Source organism: Terrapene carolina, unplaced genomic scaffold, assembly GCF_002925995.2.
Source record: "Terrapene carolina triunguis isolate 2854851 unplaced genomic scaffold, T_m_triunguis-2.0 Scaffold62, whole genome shotgun sequence".
In the NCBI taxonomy this organism is placed as follows: domain Eukaryota; kingdom Metazoa; phylum Chordata; order Testudines; family Emydidae; genus Terrapene; species Terrapene triunguis.
This window is the reverse complement of record NW_020664413.1, coordinates 49,913,718-49,938,173: the sequence shown is the minus strand read 5'-3', so window position 1 is coordinate 49,938,173 and position 24,456 is coordinate 49,913,718. Positions and strand designations below refer to the sequence as shown.

The following is a 24,456-nucleotide window of genomic DNA, read 5'->3' as shown; positions in this document are numbered from 1 at the left end:
GTAATCAATATGTTATCAAGCACCTTCCTTGCCATAAAATCAATTTGTTTTTAACTAATTTGCTGCAGTAATGATCCACAGCTTCTTTATGAACTACTTGACTCATGCATAACATGGTCGTATTTCCCAAGAAGCTCTACCAAATTGAGGAAATTACTGTTATGTTAAATGAACAACTTATCTGACAATCCCTGGAAAGCCAAATTATTCCTTTGCAAGGAAGAAGGTAATTGAGGTATCAGATGCTCGAGCACGTTCCTCCAATGCTGGGTTTCTACATTAATAATGCGCTGGTTTTCTGCGTCTGTGCATTTATTCATCTTGAGCTGGCACTCGACCGCCATCCATTTGGAGTAGGCCATAAAATGGCTGGGTGACTTTTCATGTTACTTCAGAGCATCAACTAAGTTATGCCAATAATTGTACCTGGAAAGCACAAGCAAGGATTTGGCATTCTTGTCAAATATTTTGCAACAAAACCAGGGCACTTTGTCAGTTGATTTTGAGAAAACTAGCCAATGCCGATTCAGTTTCTCACCATTCTCAAGCCCTTTTTCACAGTGTGACTTTGAGAAGTGTTGCTTCTGCTCACTTACTGGAAACGTAACATCCTTGATTTTACTCAGCCCATTCAAAATTGTACAATCAATATCAGCAGAGTTTAGGATCGCCAGCCATAAAGCAGGATCTGATGTATCGGTTTGTGGTGTCAATTTTTCTCGCTGCTGTTTCTGCCATTGTGCAAGACTGATTCTTCGTTATCGTTTCTCTCCATTTCATGTAAACCAGATTTTTCTTTGTCATTACTCTTCTTTTCATGTGAGCCACATTTTTTTTTATCACCGCTCTCCATTACGCTGCCAGGAAAACTGGACAATTCTCCATCACTTTCCCTCACATTTCCATTCCTTATCATCAGGTAAATCTGCTAATTCCTTAGTAATAGGACTTCTATCATTTACGCTTTGCTCCTCAATTTCTTCTGCACTAGGACGATTGTTACTGCCTAAAGCCCAATCTATGTTGTTCTGATTCAGATATTTTCCCATCAAATTTGCCCCTTGCTGCAAACTAGATTGCAATTGAGCTTTCTGCTTCCTATATTGAGCTCTTGAAGGCTTCTTTTATTTTCTATGGGGGGAAACAGACAGTATTAGGGAGAGCAAAAGTCCATGTTCCACAGTCTTAGAAAGTCATCAAACATTACAAGTGAAGCATGGCAAAAGAAGTAACAGTATTTCTTTTATATTGTTGCGTAGATAGGGGTTTGATAGATATCTCTGGCGTCTCATTAAATATGTCCTTTATTAGTCACTGCTTACACTCTTCAAGTCTTAAAACACAAGTACACTTTTATTATTACATAATAAAACAAAATTCCCAATATCACAACTGGGCTCTCACTTTGTTCTTATATCTGACTGACTGGTGACTCCCCACCCCTTATATACCCGTGAAGGTATGGCTGACCAGATTCTAGGAGTTTCAAGGAAAATGTACTTCCAGACTTTCTGAGAACGTTCCACGAGATTCTACAAAGGTCCAGAACGTTCTAGGAGGTTAATGAAAAATGAATTCACATACAGAATACCTGAAACATTTTACTTCAAACATTCTATTTTCCCTTTTGTCGCTAACTACAAAAACAGCACCCCGAGCCTGGCGTGCACCCCCCCCCACCCCACCCCACAAGGCACCTCAGGTGATTGCCTAAATCTGTCCCTGTTAGTATTTGGCCTATTTACTTCACTGGAAGCTCTGCCTGAGTAAAATTGAGTAATTTCAGGATTTATCCTATTAATATACAGCAATCACATATATCAAAATGGACTTTCGGAGGCACTGCTTGTCATGTTGTAGATTCAGAGTTAGGAGACTGACTTAAGCAAAGTCAGGGAAGTGTTCTCCTCTTACCATCCATTTAGGACCAAACACTGGATACGGCATCAAGGGACTATCCTGAGAACACTTGACAAGTGTGGGAATTTTTATTCTTTTGGGACCAAATACCAAACTCCTCCTTGTTTTTCTGATCTTGCAAAGATAAGCACTAGATAGAAGGAACCCTTGCACGCAGATGGAACCCTGCTGAAGTCAGTGGGATTCCATATAGATTTTGAAAAGCTTGTAGGGTGCAGTAGTCCATGCTAACAGATCTCGGTGCAGGATTGGGTCTCAGTTTTTATTCAGTCTTTGCTGGGAGTTTGTCCTGAAAAGGACTGAATAAAAACTGAGTGAGGAGAACAGGATGCATCCATTGTGTTTTGGCACAGACCTAGTTCTCACCATCACATTCAAAATCATTTTAATGGGTACTCTACTTATAAAGACTTACACAGTACAGCTAAACTACACGGAAATGTCTGTTGTTCTTTAGAACTGGTTGGAAAGCATCTTATACCTTATGAAAAATTTTGACAAAAACAAATAATTTTTTTGGTTTTCATCTGAACTTTTTGTGAATTTTTTTCAGGTTTTCACCTCAATTGAAAAATGTAGGCAGTCAGATAAAAAATGTTCAGTAAATTTTGAAAATTTTGCCTGCCAGTCTTACTTAACTTACTTTTCAGTAGCAATAAATAAATAAATAAATAAAAAGTTTTTGCTGCTGAAACTGAAAAAAAAAATTGGTGTCTAGGAAATTTTTTATCAAAAACAGACATTTTTTGTGGAAAATTCTGTTTTGATTAAATAGTAATTTTCCATTGAAAAACTTTTGACAGAAAATTTCCAACCAACTCTGTTTTCTTTCCTTTTGTTGTTGTGGATGAAGCACACAATGAACTGAGTTTTATTTATATGCATCTCTCTATCTTAGGGTTTTATTTTGCTACCCATCACTTTAGTATCTGAGTGCCTCCCATGCAAAATCAAGAATAGAGAAGACACTAGTGGACTTCATAAAGTCTCTAGCACTTTTCTCTTTTGGAGGGCTCAAATCTCTCCTAGGGGTAGGCTTTTGTGTGTGTTGGTCAAGATTTTTTAATTTTGTTTTATATATTTATTTTTGGTTGGTAAGGGTTAGGGAAAGAAACAGGTGTCAGTGTTGCAAGTATCATTCTTATGGTGGAAAGACTTGATATAGAGTTGCTGCACTGTAACTTTCCTCCTCAACCACAACACTGCGCTCTCACGGGTTTATGATGTGGGCTAAGTTAAACCTAAGTTTGGGCCAAATCCTGCCTTTCGTTGAACAGTTGCACTAGAAGGAGAAAAGGGCTTAGGAAGCCTCTTCTCCACCCTCCAGTCCCCTTCAGCAGCTGGGAAGGAATCTAATTCGATGCTCTAGGAAAGGAGAATGGCTAATGCACCAACTGTGTAATCTTAGTCCCAAGGAAACATGGTCAAAACCCTTCTTCCCTGCCAAACTGCTTAGTGCAGATTGTTCATCTGCAGTATATGCTAGGTCTCACATTTTTCCTTTGCAGCTGCCCATCTTGGGCCCAATCCTAGCAGGATGACTCTGGTAATGAGCAGCCAACATCCCACCTTTCGCCTCAAGTGGGGCAAGAGTGCTGGTTACTTGTCTAGCCATTTGCTAATATGTTTGTTTTTAAGGATGTCCCATCTTTGTATGGCTAAACTATTTCTTTTTAGACTTCGCTTTTTTGCATGTGAATTGTTTTTGATCAGATAGTATCTGGGAGGATGATGAATGCAATAATACTGGTGATCAGATTGAACCTTCTAGGTGCTACTATACTACAAATAATAAATAATAACAACTTTGCTTTACATGCACAGCAACAGTCATTTGACAATTTGTCACGGATATGTGACAATACCAGTCCCTCCCACCAACAGTTACAGAGAGAGAGAGAGTGTGAGAGAGAGAGAGAGAGACTACATTTCTTATTTCAACATGGTTACACAAGTCACTTCCCCAGTAAGAAAAAATGTGTGACAGATATTTCCTAAAATTGTTTTGTTTCACTGCAACAAAGGAAAGTGACAAAAACAGCATATGCTGTGAAATAGGAGATTCCAATTGGCATTTAACAAATATTTCTAACAAACACCGTACTGAGAAGCAGCTGCAGAGGATGGAAACAATAGCCATTGAAGTGTGAGCTGCAGTTTCCTGTTAAAGATTATAACAGGGTGAGAATGGAACATATAAAGAAACACTCAGAACAGGATAGAGTGTTGTCTTTTAATGCCTGCTTCAGTGCCACATTGCCTCACTTGAAATATCACTCCTTTTATACAATATATTTATTTTAATGCTCAGTGTTAAAATGTTACCTTTGATGCACAAGAGCAGAATTGTTTTTTTTTAAATCTTTTCATGTAGATTTAGTGCTCATGAACAATATCAGATTAACAACCCAGCAGACTGAATTCCACTATTTATCCACAAACCAGATGCTGGTCAAGACTCAGGTGAAAACTTCCCCTTACTGCCCCACCAATGTAACTCAATCCTGACATTGACATCAGAAGTGTGAATTAATACCAAGGGGGGCTCTTATCTCTGTAAAGTGAATGGAGGCCAAATAAGCCATTAGCTGTTAGCAACTTTTGGTTACTAGTGACCTGGGCTAGATTTGAACCTGTGACCTAGGAAGGACAAGCTCTAGATCTCATTACCTAGTCCCCCTTGGGTCTACCATCATCCTTTCTCTGTCTCCTTCAATCCCCTGTGTCTTGGCCTACAATGATGCATTAAATCCGAGTGGGTAAACAACAAATAATAGGAAAGATATATTTAATGTGTTCTGCTGTATAAGGCCGATTAACTGTTGGTTTTCATTACTAACATCCTGTTCCAATAGGTAACCTACTTTAACCACCAGCACGCCCCACTAAAAATCTTGGCCTGGAGAAGGCATCATCCCATGACTTTTGCATTATAGACCATCCTAGCCAACTGAGCTAGCCAGCCTGCCACCAGTACATTAGCTATGGTGGGGGATTTTATTTATTTATTTAATTGATTCCCCCTACCCACCCCCCCAAAATAAGGAACAACAGGAAAAAAAAGCAGAAGAACAAAAAGGTAATAAATTGGAAAAAGGAGGGGAAAGAAAGAAGGGAGGCAGAGAGGGGGAAAGGAGATAGACATTTGTTTCTGTTCCCTAGGAATTAATCAAAGGTTTCTTAAAAGTCACACAAAAGCTTTTCAAGTTTATCTAAGGTCCCTGTTCTCTGAAATGTTACCTGCTCATTAGCTGCCAGGTCAGCTCAGTTGCTGTGCTAAACTTCTGTCCCTCAAGGCAGTCCGCTTTTCCATCTAAGCAATCTGAGTCATTTAGCTAGAAGCACTGCTCTAGACAACCAAGCTTTCCATGAGAATTTCCAAGATGATGGGATATATCTCAAAACACGCTTCTGAGAATTAATTTTAAAGAAGGTAACCATCATCATATTAATCCTCCTGCATGCTTCTAGCCAAAAAGCTTGTATCCTGGGACAGTCCCAACCTACGTGAGCCAGTGAGGCTCTGGGACACCCACATCATCAAAAGCAATCTGTTTTGGCAAGGCCCATGCACTGTAACCTATGCAGGGACCAGTGTGAATGAAACAATTTTCTGTTGGGTCAGCCTTAATCGTAGATCAATAGTAGAGTTTTTAATGTTTTGAAAGGTGCTTCCCCCTTAGCTAGGGTTCAAGGATACACACAAATCTTTGTTCCACCAGAAGGAGGAAGCTGGACAGGGCAAGTGCTCTGTGACTTGGGGGCCTATTTCCAGTCCGTTATCCAAACACACCTCCAGGCGGAGTTCATCTGGGCAGTATCCACTGACTCCCTAGATACCTTTGAGGAGCAGTGGGCACTATCAGGGGATCTCTGCTCAGTGCCCCCCTCTGGATCCTTGATTTTTCAATCTGACCTCATTTCCCTTCCTGTTTCTTTTATTTGTTGTCCCCAGTAATCAGCTGTAGCCTGGGCTTAGAAGTTCTTCCCCCTTAATTAAGGGGGCGGATCTTCAGTTATGGGCAGGGCTAGGCTGGCTTGTCCCAGTGCTTCAGACAGTACAAATCTTTGTTCCAGTCCCAGTGCAGGCAATCTAAATTAGTGAGGGTCTTTGGGGCCAGGAAATACTAACAGGCTACAGCTGGATGGGTGAAACTGTGGAGCTTTCTGGTGGTGGGGAATTAAAGAGAATTGTTCTAATTCAGACAAGATGTAAGAGTGGAAATTGTGTTACTAGGCTAATTCCTAATTATTGCTTGTTTAACTCAACACTAACATTTTGTGTACATTTTCACTAGTGTTTATAGGACTTACAAATGTAAATTGGCTCATAGATGGGAGAGAGCAACTCTTATAGTCTGTGCTCAGTCCTGATCTACTGGGGCCTGACTGTGAAGTTCTGAAGCAAGTATCTTCTTGGGAGGTTGTTACTAATGCTCTAGTATAGAGTGGCTGTAGAAGAAAAATAAATCAGTCAATCCTCTTCCTTTGCCACCATCTCACCCCCATCGCAAGGAGACTACAGGTTTTACTAATCTTTGCTGTATAATACATTGTGAAAGCCTAGGTGTATGCTTCATTTTATACCTTAAATAGTCTTGCTCTTCAGCATCCTCGCATTGAATGACCCATAATAACCAAAGACTCCAATTGGGATATGAGGCAGAAATTGGTCACACTCTCTCACACAGATTTTAAATAATCACAGAAGATTCTTTGAAAGTTAAATTATTTATATAATCAGAATAGAATACACATCCTGGTTAACTTCAGTTACTGTGTGAAATTACAAAATAACTTGAAGTCTGTCTGACATGCAATTTACCAGAATGTGTTCTCTCTCACCAAATAGCATTGATCAACAAATATTACTGGTAAATTAGGGAAAACACTTTGGTATCACAAATGGAGTGGAAAGGAAAGTTCATCTGCTGCAAACTCCAGTGGGCCCCATATCTCTTTCCCTGTGTGGGGATGCTTAGTAGCAAATTCTGTACATTTCATTGCATTAAATTTTCTGGGTTTCCCTCCTCCCACAGCTCTGTGTTTCTCTATGTGAGATGGTGACCTGGCCTGCACTAATTAAACTCTGCTGTTTATCTGCCCACAAATTATTAAAAGTTTAGTTCTGTGTGTCCTAAGGAATTTAACCAGATCCTGGAAATTACACAGTTTACAGTAGACAGGCACTGATGAAGAGGGGAAATACAGAATTGTGTATGTACATTCTAGGACTTCCCCATATCATGAGAATTGCCTAAAAGAAGGAGGTTGCCTTTGAGTTCTCTTCTTTCATGCATCCTGAGGATGGGGGAGGGGAATCTAAAAATATAAGTCTAAAATAAGTACAGTAAATAGTTACTGACACAGGTACTTCCTCTTTGACCTAGATAAAACAGAAACACAATGGCCATCTGAATGTCCTTTTAATAATAATACACCAAACTTGAAAAGTTGCCTTTAGAGAATTCCCAAGCACTTTATAAACAAAGAATCATAACACACTACAGTAAGTATTATCATACCTATTTAATGGATGGGTAAACAGAGGCAGACCGAATTGGGAAAGAATCCTGCGCCCTTTGAAGAGTTCGCTATCCTTTTAAAGGTGGAATGAAAAAGAATGCAAAGGAAAACAAGGGTGAGTTGTGCTTTGTGTTCTTCTTTATGGGGCATAAAGAAGGTCTGGAGTTTTTTTTCTAAAAATAAAATTTAAAAACAAACAAACAGAGTTTTTTTCCTGCCTTTAAAAAAAACAAACAAACATTTGGAAATTGAAGATCTGTATAGCCTGGAAGACTGTATGGCGGTGACTGGAGATCTAGTGAAGCGAGGACATTACAAGAGTCAGGAGAGTGAAAAATGAGCAATTGGGAAGGGAAAGGATTTTTGTCAAACTGTTTAAACACCCTTTCTTTTAAACCCCTGTTTAACTTCAATAAATATTTAACAGCTTGGGGAATGAAAACTTTATAAAAAAGATTCAGCAACAACGCCCCTCCAACCAACATCTTCTGAGCCATCCAGTAGGCCCTCTAACAAAACCTGGGAAGACCAGAGTTGACATCCCTGATACTTCCACTTTTTAAAAAATAGCAGGGAAAAATCCACCAAACCTAAAAACATTTTTGTAAAGAATCAAAAAGGACACAAGCCCAATTGAAAAATAAAAAGAGTCCTTTGCAGGTGAGTGACTTTCTCAAGATCACACAGCAGGTCAGTGTATGTCAAAGTAGAACCCAACAGTCCTAACTTCCAGTCCCCTACTTTAGTCACTATCCACACAGTCATTCAGATTCTCAGCTGGTGCATACCAGAGTCACTTCCATTGAAGTATATCCACTATTAGTGATCTGCAGAGCATGTACTTGTGGTCTGTGTAAAGCTGGGGGTACCTTATAAAAATCTGATCAGATCTTAGTACAGTTTGAAGTGCTGGCTGTTCCTTTGTTTTCAGCTGCTATATCACCTGAAGCAAAGCTAAGAATTAAATACTTATATTAATTTACCATATAAGCAATTGCTGTAGTTGCTATAGGACTGTTATGAGATCATGATTTGTAGATGAACTGTGTGAAAGAGGAGTGGCCCACATGATCACAGATGAGAGAGGAGGTGTCCACAAGAGGGTCTGTCAATTAAGTTGTGGTCCACACTATAAAAAAAAAAGTTGAGAACTCTCTGGTCTAGATGACTTGTTTCACATTAAGCAATAAAACAGAGTTGCCAACTTTAGCATAAAAATCACAAACGATATTGACTCCCGTTTTGAAGCACTTTGAGATTTGCTGATGAAAAGCACTACATAAGAGCTAGATACTGTAGTATTGTTATAGCAAGTCTCGATGTTTTTTAAAGTTTTCCATGATCTTACAACTGCTGGCATCAAAGTCATGAATTTTCCCATATTCAAAATGGACTCCATCTCATTACTTTCAATGGAGATGAAGCAAGCTGTTCTCAGTTAAGATGGCCAAAGTTTCCCTGCAGTCTTTGTATCCTGAAGTGAGGCTGCCTCTAGTAAAGATGGCTGCCTACTCTCACCATTTTCAATCCAACTGAAGCTTGCCTGGGACAGTGGCTGAGTGAGCTCTATGATTAGGGGTCTGGGCGGGAAACTATAAGAAGGTAAAGAGACTGTAGGAAGCAAGAGAGGAACTGAAGAGGTACAAGAGACTAAGGGGGTGCAGGAGAATTCTGGATTTACCTGGGCAAAACTACACATTTGCACATAGAAAGGAGTTTCTAGGCACCAAATAATAATTGCAGCCTAAAACTAATTAAATATGCATTCCCCCCATTTAGCCTGCACAAATGCCTTTCTGCATCCGCACATGCAAGATTTTGTATTTATTAATATTGGACATACTTCTACAAGCTGCTTGAAAACTTGGCCAAAAATATCTATCCCAAAAGGTTATTGTGAATTAACTGTTTTAGCAGTAATCGGTTTCTCTTTTTCTTCATGATCTATTAAGATATTTGTACCTCATCAGTTGTCTTATATGGAGTGCAGAATCTATATGCTCTGTGGGAAATGTATGGGGTTTTTTTCTTAGTAAATGTCATCAGCATTCAGAGAATATTTTCACCTGTTCAGAATGAAAGCATTTTCCACTAACTGTTTGCTTCATTTAACAGTGTCCTGGTAGATACTGAGAAAAAAAAACCTGTCCAAATATTAATTAGTTATATATTGTAGATCACTATGTAAATGTTTTTATATTAGGAAAGGAAATATTTTTATATTTAGGAAACAAAGGAAAGGAGCAGGAAAATATTTTTGATAGAGGAAATTTTAGTAAATTGAAAAGATAAAAACAAGACTTTCAGATGAAAAGTTCACCCCAGCTCTCTTCTCTGTTGGCCTTCCTTTAGACTATTTTAGGTATTAACAAGCCCATCAACGCTTACAAGAAAAACCCAGAGGCTTGAAATCAAGTTATGGGAAATAACTAAAGGAAGCAAAGATTTCCCACTGTCTCGGTTTAAAACTTATTCACAGTAGAAAACTGCTATAAGAGTAAAGTGTTTATCAAGATACTTGATGGTTTTTTATATACATAAACAAATACAATACTGCCTAATTGTGGAATCTGTACTCTCCTTTGCTGGCTGGCAGGATGGCATGGTACATTATATCACAATCTAGGATTGGATTGGATTCCCTGACTTCAGGCTCTTTTCTGAAATTTTTCCATCTTTTTCTGCCCCCACCATCTTTTTTGACCCTCCAGTTTTGTGAGATTATTTTCTGCTTCTCACTGAATGGCCAAATTCATGCTTAGCCAAATTTTGTCTTCAACTACATTGAACTAACTAACTAAGGGCAAAATTGAACCAGGATGGGATTTTTTGCGGAGAATTTAAACTGATATTGAAGAAAACGGGGTGATGATCTGCATACTTTTTTCAACAGCAAATACAATAATCATTGAGAGTTGTATAAAACGAGTTGGGACATTAAGTGTTAAGTCTTTCAATATGTTATTCTGTCTAGCAGAGACAAGGTGGGTGATGTAATATAGCTTATAAATGAGCTTCAATCTTGTTATTTTTAAGACACTATCTGCGTTCTGTTAGGATGAAATTCACCCACTGGTGTTGATACCAAAGCAGCTCCCAGTGCAGCGGCACCATGTGTCCACAAACATCTATGTAGCAGGTCCAAGCAATCACAGCCCCTGCCTCACACAGGCTGCAGAGGTGACCTGCACTCCTGTGGTGAGTGAGGGGTGAGAGACCACCAGTCAGTGTGTAGTTTATTACACACAAAACTTATTTACTTGAGCTTTGTGGGGCTGAGAGGGAAGGGAGTTAATTCTCCCTTAATCACTTTAGTCTCTTAAACAGCTCAGTCATTAATTTTTTTCATTGTGAAAAAAAAGAGAGACAAGAAAAAAGTTTTGTGTACAACTGGTATCTGTAGAAATGCTGGGAAAGTCCCTGTTACCTGGTGATCGTATGGCGGGGGATTTTAAATCATCCCACTGACAAGAGTTTCTTTTGAAACGCCTTTTCTATGTAAATACATTTCCTGACTCCAACACAGAATTTCATTTTTTTGTTGACTTTGTTAAACAGCTTTTGTTTGAATCCTGTCTCTTTCACTTGACAATGACAAAAAACTACAGAGTCTGAGGGATTTAGTTTTTGCCCTCTTTTGGTGCTTTGGGATGGCCACTCCTCAGACATCTGTGACCCTCTGACCTCAGCTTATCCCCATGCCCCCAGTCTAAGGCTTAAAATGGGCTCAAAGGCTCAGCCTAAACTGAAAGAGAGGTCTCTGAGATGGGTCTGTCACTGCATGTTATGATCCCCTTCTGCAATCCATGTGGGCAGACCCTTATGTCCTGGGGCTCTTTATGGGGACACGGGTCTGCCCATGACAATCTGACTGCAAGATCAGGGCTGTGGTGTATTAAACACGCTGCTTAAACCCTAAGATTTTGTTACAGGCTGGTGGGATTCTGTTTCTGGGCAGTGCCTAAGCCAGACTACCCACTCCTCAGGCTGTCCACCTGCAGATTGCCTGTGGAGACACCATGACACAGCAAAGACTCCTTCCAGCTAGCCATCTCCAGGACAGAACACTCAAATGTAGGAGATAGGACAGTAAAGAATATCAGCAAACAAAAACTATAAGAATTAGAAAGAACTAGCTAAACATCAGGGCTCATTCCTCAGCTGGTATAAATTAGCCATTGATTTCAATGGAAGTTATGCTATTTTACACCAGTTGAGGATTTGGCCACCCCTTAATCTTGTCCCTTTCCTCATGAAGCACCGCTCTAGTCAAACAGGATGAGGCTTCAGTCTTCTGCAGGAATATCCTCAAATCCCAGTCCTGATCACATGTGATGTCCCATGTTCCCCTCACCTCCTTTCATGTATGTTGAAGGTGGGAGCAAAGTTTCATTCGGAATTTGCTGAGGGCTAGATTGACAAGATGCCCGTACAGGGGAGTAAGAAGCCTCCTTTTACCACTGCATGGGCTACACCCTTGTGCCCACATGACCAGTGATAAGCAAGCACTGTGCACCTGTTCACTCTCCTTCATTCCTATAGAGCCAATGGGTGGGAAGTGGGCAGAGAGAATTGAGGAATGTGCAGAAGTTTGGCTCTGCTCCTATAACACACTGGCCAGGTGCAAGAAAGAGTTTGTATAGATCAGTAAATAACCAACAGCTACTTTTCCCCACCCACCTTCCCCTTATCTTCACCCCACAGCAAGGAGGAGGCCGGGAGGGAATTGTGCTTGAGAGGGGTGTCTGAGGTGCAGTGATTCCTAGAATAGTGCTGGTTATCTGCCACCACCTTGCTCAGGGCTGTGCCTAAAATCACAATCTAGCCCTTGCCCTTTATTCCCCAAAGCAAGTGACTGCTATAGTAGAACACCCTTTCTTTTTAGGTTATGTACATAGTGAATTTGAGTCCACGGTGATGTTAAAGTCTTCACTGCTGAATGTAAGCACAACTCCTTGAACTTGTCACAATCTTTTCAGCGCACTTCAGAGGGACATTAGGAGATACAGCACATGTGGCAGCTGTGGGAAGTTTATTTTACCCCATATAGCAGGTACATTACTTAGCATTCAGCTGGTTAACTCTGAAGCCTTGTTTCAACACTAAGGGCTGGTCTACCCTACCGCTTAGTTGATGTAACTTACGGCACTCACGGGTGTGAAAAAGACACCCCCCTGAGCGACGTAAGTTACATCGACCTAAGTCCTGTCCACACTGGCGCTATGTCAGTGGGAGATGCTCTCCCGCCAACACAGCTTCTGCCTATCACAGAGGTAGTTATTAAGCTGATGGGAGAGCGCTCTCCAGTCGGCAAAGCGCATCTTCACCAGATGTGCTACAGCGGTGCAACTGTGCTGATGTAGCACTTGAGTGTAGACTTGCCTGGTGTGATGAAAGCCAAAGCTTCTCTGGGAAGGATAGGTAATCCGTCACTCCCCATTCAATTGACTGCCTTTTACATCAGTGCCATTTCTGTCTGGCAGCACAACACTACGGGCAGCACAATGTTTAATAACAAGCAGCCAGTCCCAGTGATTAAAATGATTTGTATTTCTCTTGAAGGTCCATCTTTCTCTCATACTCTGCTGCCTTGCAACTGCAGCCAGCGTATGCAATGAAAAACACCCTCCAGCTATCCATGCCTCAACCAAAAACACCAAGGGATTTTTTCTACATTTTTTGTTTTTTGCATTTAGTGCTACTGCTAAGAATTCAACTGTGCAATCACACTGATGTGAAAAGATATGTTGAGTCTATGCACTTTTCCATCACACATTGACAGACAATGGAACATCTGGTTTAAGAAATAAAGAGATGTTTTAAGAATTGTGAAGCTGATTGTGCCAGGCAAAGAAAAAGCAAGAATAAGAAAAATACTTAATAGAAACAAAGCCAGATGAGAGTGAAAACTAAATTAGAAAGATGGAGAAGGGGAAACACTGCAAGAGAGACTAAGTATTTGATTCTGGAATAGTGTGAGAAATTGTACTGTACGAATGATAATAAAAATATGAAAAAACACTAAGGTAAACAGATATTACAGAAAAAGAGACAAAAGCACAAAAGAATATTACTGTGAAAGGCACTGCTTCAGGGAAGGGGTACAGGCTTTCTAGTTTGCCAAAGACAGCACAAACTTTATTAATATTTGGTCCCCTTTGGCCTGATTCTCATCTCACAATAGTTCTAAACTAGTATAACTCCATTAAAGATAGTGATTCTGCCCCTGGTTTACATTAGTGTAGGAAAATTGGGCTCCTTGTCTTGGGATGAGAGCTGCTTCTTCCATGTGTTATTGGAATGAAAATTGTTCAAAGAGGTTGGCTAAAATGAGAACAGATTTAAGTCTATTGGTATATACTGGGGAAGGCTTTTCTGCATACATAGTTACTATGCTGATATGTGGTATATAGTCTTCTTGCTCAAATGCATGCTACATGCTGGATTGAAAATGGAAAACCTGATTTAAAAAAATGCATCAAAAATATGCTGACAAGAAAACCATCTCAAACCAGATACGTTTTCATTTGAAGGTCAAATTGTTCCATTGCCACATATAACTCATGGCTATAATTTAATAATCTTTATAGTAATATATTTACAATAATGGCACGAATTGACTCTGCATTGCTGCATAAATCTACATGCAGTAATACGTTTTATCAGATTATTGTAATCAATTTAATCATGATTTGTTTTTAAAGAGGCTTTAAATCCACATTGTTTTTAAATCCACTACTACTGTAGAAGCCTCCATATTATCTAGACATACAAATAAGTTACTTAAGATGCCTTTTGATTTATACTGTAATCTTTGTCCTCCCACCCCATTTGCTCATTATTAAACTTACTTGTGTGACTGGTCTGTTGTAAAACTGCAAGCTCTTGGGAGCAGGGACTGTATCATGCTCTGTGTGTTTGTATAGCACTTAGCACAGCGGGACTCTGATAGGGGCCTTTAGGTGCTGCTGGGATGTGAATAAATAATAATAAATACCATATGAATGTATGCAGTACTTGTCTTTAAAGAAGTCGTGCAGTTGCATCAAGTCGGCTTAGTCGACACTACAAATATTCTCAAAAAAACTCCAACCATTGTTAACACCTTGTCAGCTGAATCAGCATTAGCATCATTGGGAGCACCAACGCGCATGGCTCACTGTGTACCAGCATTGTGTCATCTAATCCAGCTCAGAACAAGTCTAAATGACACGGTGCTGAAAATGGTGTCACTAGCAGGCAGGCTATCTACATAAGGGCTCCCGTTGTGGTTAACACTGGTTTATAGCTGAATCAGTGTTAGCAATGGTGGGAAATATTAGCAAAATCTCCTAAACCTCTACAAGGCCAGTCAGTAGACAATGAAATCAAGATTTTTACATAGGGAAGACCCTAGATTTCTTTTAATTTTAACATTTACAATTGATTTATGTTTGCAGGGAAAATATCATGGTAATCCTATGCACATAGCAGTTATTATTTCAAACTGCTTAAGAGAAGAGAGAAGGATATTGGCTGCAGCCAGCATGCCGGTACAGGTAACGTATTACATTTTATTAATCTGCTTTGGCCATGTTGATCACTTGTACTGAGGACCAAATTCTGTCCTCTTATGATGAAACCAACAGGAACAGTGAGGGCAAGATCTGGCCGTCTGTCTCCAAATCGTGTAAACAGCATGTGCACATTTGTGTTTGCAGAATCAGGACCTTACACATTAATTTAAGTAACTTCAGTATGTTACTATTAATCTTAAGAAACTATAGGAATGCCTTGTGAGAGACGGCGTTATTTCTGAACACAGGCGCCGACTTTCCAAAGTGCCGGGGGGTGCTTGACCCCCCCCGGCTCTGCCCCCTCTCCACCCCTTTTCCCGAGGCCCCACCCCTGCCCTACCTTTTCCCACCCCACCTCTTCCCGCCCACGCTCCACCCCTGAATGCACAGCATCCTCACTCCTCCCCCCTCCATCCCAGCCTCCTGCACACCGCAAAACAGCTGTTCGCGGCGGGCGGGAGGTGCTGATCCGTGGGGCCTGCCAGTGGGCGGGAGGCGCTTGGGTGGGGGGGGGTAGCGGGGAGCTAATGGGGGGCTGCCAGTGGGTGCTCAGCACCCACCATTTTTTCCCCCATGGGTGTCCCAGCCCCAGAGCACCCACGGAGTCGGCGCCTATGTTTCTGAAGCATGGAGCAGTTTTTAAACTCGTGTTGTATAAGACAAGTTTCATTGTTAAGTTTTAGCTTGTATTTATTATGTAATACTTGTTATGCTAATGATTATAGACTTTAAGGACAGAAGGGACCATTGTGATCATCTAGTCTGGCCTCCTGCACATTGCAGGCCACAGAACTTTACTCACACCTGAAATAGATCCCTAACCTCTGGCTGAGTTATTGAAGTCCTCAGATCATGGTTTAAAGACTTCAAGTTATAGAGAATTCACCATTTATACTAGTTTAAACCTGCAAGTGACCCGTGCCCAATGCTGCAGAGGAAGGTGAAAACCCCCCAGATCTCGGCCAATCTGACCCAATGGAAATTCCTTTCCAACCCCAAATATGGCGATCAGTTAGACCCTGAGCGTGTGGGCAAGACCCACCAGGCAAACATCTGGGAAAGAATTCTCTGTAGTAACTCGGAGCCTTCCCCATCTAATGTCCTGCCTCCAGCCGTTTGGGATTTTTGCTGCTGGCAGTTGCTGATGGGCCACATGCCATCATAGGCAGTTCCATTATACCATCCCCTCCATAAACTTATTAAAAGAAGTTAATATATTTTTTAAAACCACACAAGAAAATCCCAAACTGTACAATATACATTGTGAAAACGGTTATATTGATGGAAAAATTCAGACAGATTAATTTAAGTTCTGTTAATAAGTTAATTAACTTGTGCATAGAATGTATGTGCTTACTGGGGTGTTAAAATATTTTTTCAGCAATATAACAATCTTCCTACAATATATTTTCATTTTGGATTTTCTTGTTTGTTAAACATATATTAAATTTTAAAATGTTTGCAACACTACCTGTATCCATTCGGATCTCAAGATCCAGTGGGGGGTGTTTATCAGTCTGTGGAACTACAGTGATTTACACCAGCTGAAGATCTAGTCCTAACTTCCATCTTCTGTGCTAGATGTTGTAGTGGAGTTATTTGTATGGAATGTTTTATATAAGGCGAAATATCATTGCTGTTTAAGATATCATAGATGGTCTACACACTATGTATTTAATTTGTTCTAGGGACCACTGGAAAAACAATTGCAGAATTCCGTAGTTTCAGAAAGACAAAGAAATGTGGAGCACAAAGTGTCAGCCATTAAGAACAGTGCCCAGGTATGTTGTGTCTGTTACAGTCTGAGACATTGTGTCAGGTTCTAGGACTCCGCACAGAGATACAGATTTATTACATTAGATTCAGTCACACAGCCTGTTCAACTGGAGCCTAGTACTTCATCCCAGAAGTCTCTCTCTATAGTAGAGGCAACTAAGGACAGAGAAAGAGAGGTCCTGCAGGGATAATACTAGAAACAACTTACCTCAAGAAGTTTGGCTTGAGGTTTCGTTTTGTTGTTCTTTATATAACAACAAAGGAAAAAAACAGAAAAGGGGAGAGTTTGGGTATCAAACCCAGGGAATGGGGCACTGGATCAGCACTTATATATTTAGGGTCCAGATAGCGTCACAGAGGAGAAGCAGCTGGAGGCGGAGGCCCAGCAGCCTGCCCATAATGTTGGTGAGCATTGATCCTCTTCTGCAAACTGCTGCATAGAATCTGTTGCTGGGGCTTTTTGTAGGGAGGGTGAATTTCATTGAAAAGGAAAGGGTAAATAAGAATAATGGTTAGGAGCTACATTTTTTTTTTAAATAATGTATGCTTGAGTTGTACATGAAAAACAGCCAACTGTGCATGCAACTGCACACCTTGCATTTGCATTTCCAAAGTTTAGTCCCCAAAATAGAAAAAAAAAACCAATAACAGATGAGACTGTCTGTGCACACATCTAGATTTGGAGACTGGATTTTGATAGTCCTCTAAACATTTACCGGGGTTGCCAGGTGTCCAGTTTTCAACCAGAAAGTCTAGACACCAAAAGTCTGATTACTGTAGGCGGGCAGGAATGGGAGGGTTGTGGGGGAAGATGCCTGCTCAGCCGGGACTGCCTCCTACTTGCATCTCATGGGCAGGCAGGCAGCAGGCTCTGCGTTGGGCTGCAGCTTCCATCCCAGCCCCGGAGCAGAGGGAGCCCAGCTGCGGGGGGAACCTTAGGGGCAGAGCCTGTTCATGAATCATCTTTTATGATAGGATTATTTGGAGAAGTCTTTCCAAACTAGGAAGAAAATATCAGGACACATTGGGGGGCGGGGAGCAAAAAAAAAAAAAACCACACAGTGCTGCCGGCGGATAGCGGGACAGACACCGAAATATCGGGACGTCTGGTCACCCTATTCCAAACCCAAAAGCATGAAAGTGAAACTCTGAAAAAGGCCAAAGCAGTACAGTGGAGTCGCATCATACGCACATTAAACTTATGCGAATTCAACTATGCACGCAATGAGCCGATTTTTACTGGCACGCTGCTGCCAGCTGGGGTCCTGGCCGCCGGCCTTACTCAGCCCACTGCCTGCCTGGGTGAACGGAACCCCGGGCTGGCAGGAGCCGGCGGACGGAACCCCAAACCGGCGGTGGGCTGAGCCAGTCTGGGGTTCTGTCCGCCGGCCCTGCTCAGCCTGCTGCTAGTCTGGGGTTTTGACTATACGCGATTTTCACCTTACGCGCTGGCTTTAGAACCTAACCCCAGTGTAAGATGTGACAGTCCTGTAATTCAGTTTCACTGCTTTGCACAAAGTTCATGAAGGTGTCTTTATCTAAAAATGAAGTTTGTGGCTACAGACCTGCAGAACCTATGTCATTCTATCTGTCCAGAACTTTTTCTGGAAATCTCCGCTCCTAAGTATTCTTGTAGGCTCTGATCCAGCTCCCAGGGCACTCAATGCAAAGTCTTCAATTGACTTAAATGGTGTGGGATCAGGCCTTTAGAGGAGTATGGCCCTGTTCTGAGATATTCACGTGTCACAGGAGAGGGTCTTTTGCACAAAGTATGACTCTGCTTGTTTCACCAGAGAACAATGGAGAATAACTTTAAATCTCCAAATAGGCCAAAGAATTATAAAAACAAATGAAAAATTAGAGCTCTCAGTTAAAAAAGGGAAATTATCCTGCTGTGGCAATACTCTGCAAGCAGGTGTTTTTGTGTGCACATCAAAATGGTAGAAGTGTTTTGTTTAGTTTTTTGTTTTTAATTTGTTCTTGGGCTTATACTTTTAAAGATAAATTCTTTTCTTGGATATCCACATTAAAAATCCCCATGCCATACTTTGAGTAGCTGTGTGTTCAAATCCACAAGCATAATTTAATAATTTAATATTCTTCAAAGAATGACAATTTACAGTACCAAACTACTATATTTTAAAAAGTGGGTGGGGGAGGGGCATCCATGGTATGTTTAAGTGTCAAATGGCAATTACTCTAATAGTTTACATAAATGTATTTTAGTTAGGTTTATATTATTGATAAGCAGTCTCAACTAATTTTAGTCATTTCTACTTTCAAACAAATAAGGATTTGAATTATTATTTGGGGAGACTGGTTTAGATGAAAATAAATGATGTTGCCAGATACATACAGTGTCTCATTCTGCAGGCAAAACCTGAATCAATGTAGTTTTGCCACAGCAGAGTTCATGATTGGGCTGATTGTATCAATAAAAATAGTGTGTGAAAGAGGATAATATGTGACTTTACTGGGATGCAGTGAACGGAACCCTTCTCTCCTTATATATTATGGTCTGCAGCTGCACACAAAATTATCATTTTTTTGGTGAGATTAGTGAGTAGGAGATAAACAGTCCTGTCAAGTCTTTGACAGGGAAGGGAAATATTGAAAGAAGTCAACTACAATCTAGGTAAAAATAAAATAATGTAAATTAGAAACTGTCAGATATGGTGAACCCTCAAGTGCTATACTGAATCTTTTTCTTTTTTAATTTATAAAAAGATGACAGAACAAGATGTCAAATACTTAGAAGATTTGCAAGAGGAGTTTGACTTCAGGTATAAAACAATACAGAGCCTAGGTAAGCTTTTTCATAATTATTTTAAGATTCTGTGAGAAAATGTTGATTATAGGGCTAGATTCCAGTCTCAGATGTGTTTTGTGTATTATCTTCCAAGCATACATAAGCACAGAAGCTGATATTTTGAGATATATGCATGATGTGTATGCAAAACTGCTATCTGTGCCATAATGCACACTTCTGGGGTTAAAAAAGTAATAATATCCTCAGTGTCCAGATGCAGTTATTTTCTGTAAATGAGCTATGAAGCAGTGTGGTCAAGTCTTGGAAATTATGGTCTTCATAGTTTAGAGGACATTTTTTTCATGTTTAACATGGCCCTTCCTCTTACAGAGTAGAATGTATAGGGCCCCATGCTTTCCCCCATAGTGGAGTTTTCTAAAACCAATTTATTAGTCACTAACTTGGCCTTCCAGTCTTTTTGACCAGAGCTGTGTTAATCATCTGGTAAGCATTCCAAATGCAAGCTTGAGCAGCCTGCAGTGGTTCTGGGATCTGCAGCCTGTCACACTGCAACAACTTCTTCATGACCCTCCTTCAGAACTGAAACTGGCACACAGCTATGACTGCACTGAGACCTTAATGGCACCTCCCTTTTAACATGTAGAGAAATCTGGGCCTCTAGGTGCCCCAAGTTCTTCAGCATGCCAAACATATGAGACTGAGATTTAACATGTCAGAGCACAAATTTCAATGGAAGGCACATGCCAGGGCCCAGCATAAACATAGATGGCATTACGTTCTTCTTTAAAAGTAGTTGGAGATGTAGAGAAAGTGAGGGGTATAGAGCTGCAGAGGAAGAGGGAGTGGGTCACGCTAGGAAGACGTGAAGCCAGTAGACGACCAGTAGCAGGAAAGATCACGTCAAGGCAAAAAGACCTAGTAACCTGTACTCACAACTTCCAAAATTCTCATGGTTAGGCGCACCATAAAATTCCCCATCCAAAATGCCAAACCTTCTTGCACCTGTCCCCCACCTGCAAATATTTCCTCAACCGGACACATGGTTCACGCTAAGATTCCAAAGAACTTTACTAGAATTACTGACAGCATCATGCACAATATTATTTTATTTTTATAATGGCTCATCACAATTCAATATTTGAATCCCAGCCAAACCAGAATTATATAATGAAATAAGAGTATACACAGACATAAGAATCTAATAATGTTACTCATTTCTTCCCTATACTCCTCCTGTTCCACACAAGAAAAAAAAAATCAAAATACCCAGCTCCTATAATAATTCTTAAATTCATATTAGAGTCATAATTTCAATTGAAATTATATAATAAACTTTAATTACAAACATTAGTAGATTTCTTTACTAGCTACCAGGATATAATCAGTTTAGGGCTTCCCACCCCCTATCCCGATTGTAAACACATACGCTTATACTGAGGTTACCAGATAATTTTTTTTTCTCTTCCCCTTGTAGAACAGGGTGACAAAAACAGCGTCCTGATGAAACAGGAAATGGTGATGTTGCAGGAAATGCTGAATACCTTAGACTACAAAAGAAAGGTTGGTAACATGTTTTGTCATTTGTGGTTCATTTGCTTTCTCCCCCTGCTCCCACACTGAATAATCACATGTAAGGAGGCATTTGCACAAACTCTCCCATCAAAAAGAGCAGGTAAATATCATGTTGTGTTACAAATACCAGGGGGATGATGGGGTGGGGAGTTTACTAGCAATTAAATAACTGGCAATTCTAAAGAGTACAACTAAGGGTATGAGCCTATTAGTTGGCAGGTGAGGATTAACCATCATCTCACAGGAACTGTTCTGGATTCATCCCCTTTGTTTGCAAGTTACTGCATTTAAAGGCAGGGAAAAAACCCACTCCAGATCAATGTAATCCCATAACCACAAAACCAGACATCACACCATTGAGTGCAGTTGAATGCAAACTGATGGTGGGGAAAGCACTCCTTCTATGTCTATTTTTTTTGCTGTTCACCTTGGAATAGCTTAAAAACCTCCATATAATTTCCACATAGACTTTTCATCATTAAAGAAAAATCTACGTGGGGATACAATCGGAGATCACAGAAAGGAGCTTGTGACCTTAACGGTGCTTCTACATGGCAAGGTCCTGGAGGTGTTATGCCATAATAAATTCACTAAAAAAAAAAAAAATTATCTGTAAAAAGAATTCATTAATATTCAGGACTATTTTTAGTATAATGGATGGAGAATTCAGTCACCTGAACCCAAGCAGTAGAGGTATAAGTATGGTCACTTTCTCAGAAATAAAAATTAATCCATAAGCATTAGAACGTTATATATTTAAAGCCTTAAGTAATTTGAATATGGGGTTTCAAAGAGAAACGCTTAAAAACAAGCTGAATCCAAAACACTTTATTGCACATTAACGTATTGCACATTTTTCCTAACTCTCAGAAATTAAAATTTATGACCAACATTATAATTGGCTTCATTTGTAAGCTTTATTGGTGTTCCCTGTGATCAGTTGGTGACACTTTTCCCATTCCTTTCAGGAAGTCCTTAGTAAAATGACACAAGTAATAAATGAAAGTGATGTCTTGATGAACAACATGCTGCTTGAAGAACTTCTAGACTGGAAGAGGCGCCAGCAAATTGCCTGCATTGGAGGTCCTCTACATAGTGGGCTTGATCAGCTCCAGAACTGGTAAACTTACATTTACTTTAAGTTTCCAGTGAAAACCACAGGAAGTCTGCTGCTTCACAGTAGCCCAACACATGTAAAAAGATACAACAGCAGCTCTGATGGAACCTTATGTATGAATTAATTGAGTTTGCTGCTGCTATGGTAGCAGTTAAGGAAGTAAGTAACTGAAATGCAATGGGCTTTGATAGGTATAATCTCCGGTTAGAATGAATACAAAACGACAAGCTATACACGGAGACTCATCACTTGCAGATTGTCAAACAAAACAACAGCGACAAGCCTCCCATATATCACATACACTTCCTCAAAGGAGTTTTGCTAAAAAGAAATAAATAGCTTGATTAAAACCACACATAAATGTACAGATCTAGTCAAAAACCCACAGAGAAACAACGCTCTCATCTCATGGAGTATGACTTCTCTGTGCGTATTAGAGTAGCACACTGAGCTCACTAAACTCGTCACTTGAGGACAGTGGGAGTTTTATCGGGGGAAGAAATAGGTAAAGACTTCATGCTTTGACTCATTCAGTGCAACACTTCACCAGATTTGAAACAATAGGTCATTGTAACAAGTAGGAGTTTAAGGAGAGATCATAGCCTGTATTTGAAAATACCACAAGGCTCAAAAGGAGGTTGTCATATCTAGATTCAAAGTTCAAATTGGAACATAAACATAATTAAATTTGACAATTATAATGGAGCCAGAGAAAATTCTTGTTCCATTCAGAGCCTTCCCAACAATTTTTTATGTCCCATGAAGCTTTTTCCCCTCACTGGAAGAGGTATAGTGAAGGTCAGCAAGGAAAAAAGGAAAGAATGGTAGAGGGGGAACAACCAAAAACAAAACCATTTTTCACTGTTGGAAAAGTTTTAGTTTTTCCATCAGAAAACTGATAGCAAAATTAACATTTGTATTTTGGTTGAAAAGCTTTTTTTGTTTGTTTGTTACCAAAATATTTTTTCAATAAAAATTTTTTAACCAGCTCTACCTGATCTTTTTGTAAGGACCTATGTGAATTTGTGACAAAGATATAACAGGACAAATCTTGAAGTCCCTGCTCAGTTTTTTAATCCACTCCTCACACAGTTATGAGAAGGGAGACTTTTTTCAGAGTCCCATATGGGATTTTAGCCACATGAATCTCATTAAGTTAAACTGATAGCCAAGTGTGCTTGGGTTGGATTTTCACAGTCATCTCCTCACTTCTCTGGGATATAAATGTTCTTCTCTTAAAGAGCATGTTTTGCAAAAATACTACTGAGCTGTGGCATTGTTGTTCTGTAGTAGTGGTTGCATATATATTTCTCTTTAGCAAGTCACAGGCAGCTTCAAGTCAGTATCAATGAGGTCTTTTGGGAAAGGGCTAATTTCTGAAATAATATAGGAACAATTTGGCCAATGGTTCACATGTATTCATTTAACTGGCTGAAGTTAGCTTGTATAAGGTTAGTAAATGACAATCAATTCTAATTCTGTGATTTTTCTGACAAGAACTTCAGTAACTTTTATGTTCTAATAAGCAATTTATATGAGAGAATGTAACAATAATTTGTTCTGCAATAGTTTTACACTGCTGGCAGAGAGCCTTTTTCAAGTAAGAAGGCAACTGGAAAAATTGGATGAGCTGTTGACTAAACTGACTTATGACGGAGATCCTATTCTACTGCAAAGGCCTCACCTGTTGGAAAGAGTCAACTTCTTGCTCTACAATCTTTTCCGAAGGTACATCAGCTATTATACATTTTGTGTGTCATTTAAGATGCAGGAATCTAAAACAAACACAATTTATCATTAAGGCCTGGTCTACACTAACCCCCCAATTCGAACTAAGGTACGCAACTTCAGCTATGTGAATAACGTAGCTGAAGTCGACGTACCTTAGTTCGAACTTACCGCGGTCCAGACGCGGCAGGCAGGCTCCCCTGTCGACTCCGCGTACTCCTCGCGCCGAGACAAGACGCGATAAATCGAACCCAGAAGTTCGATTGCCTGCCGCCGAACCAGCGCGTAAGTATAGACAAGCCCTGAAAAGAAAAAAACCTGAACATATCTGCAATGATTTTAGAGCTTGGTATTTAAAGGTGATGAGCACCTACAACACTAACAGACATTGGTAGGATCCTGGGGATAGGAATTTCACAAATCAGGCCCTTAAAGTTTTGTGGTCAAGTTCTGCCTTTGGATAAACATGCATAACTCCCATTGATTTCAAC

General features: G+C 40.1%; 1 protein-coding gene across 1 annotated transcript in view; it reads left to right on the top strand.

Moving 5' to 3' along the window:
• The window catches only part of STAT4 (signal transducer and activator of transcription 4), a 52,963-nt gene that overhangs the window by 13,100 nt on the left and 15,407 nt on the right, over window positions 1-24,456 (top strand). The window contains exons 3-8 of the mRNA XM_029910521.1: window positions 14,886-14,984; window positions 16,691-16,783; window positions 19,506-19,584; window positions 21,023-21,108; window positions 22,089-22,240; window positions 23,807-23,965. Coding sequence (XP_029766381.1) covers window positions 14,886-14,984; window positions 16,691-16,783; window positions 19,506-19,584; window positions 21,023-21,108; window positions 22,089-22,240; window positions 23,807-23,965 — 668 coding nt within the window. The remainder of the gene's footprint in view (window positions 1-14,885; window positions 14,985-16,690; window positions 16,784-19,505; window positions 19,585-21,022; window positions 21,109-22,088; window positions 22,241-23,806; window positions 23,966-24,456) is intronic.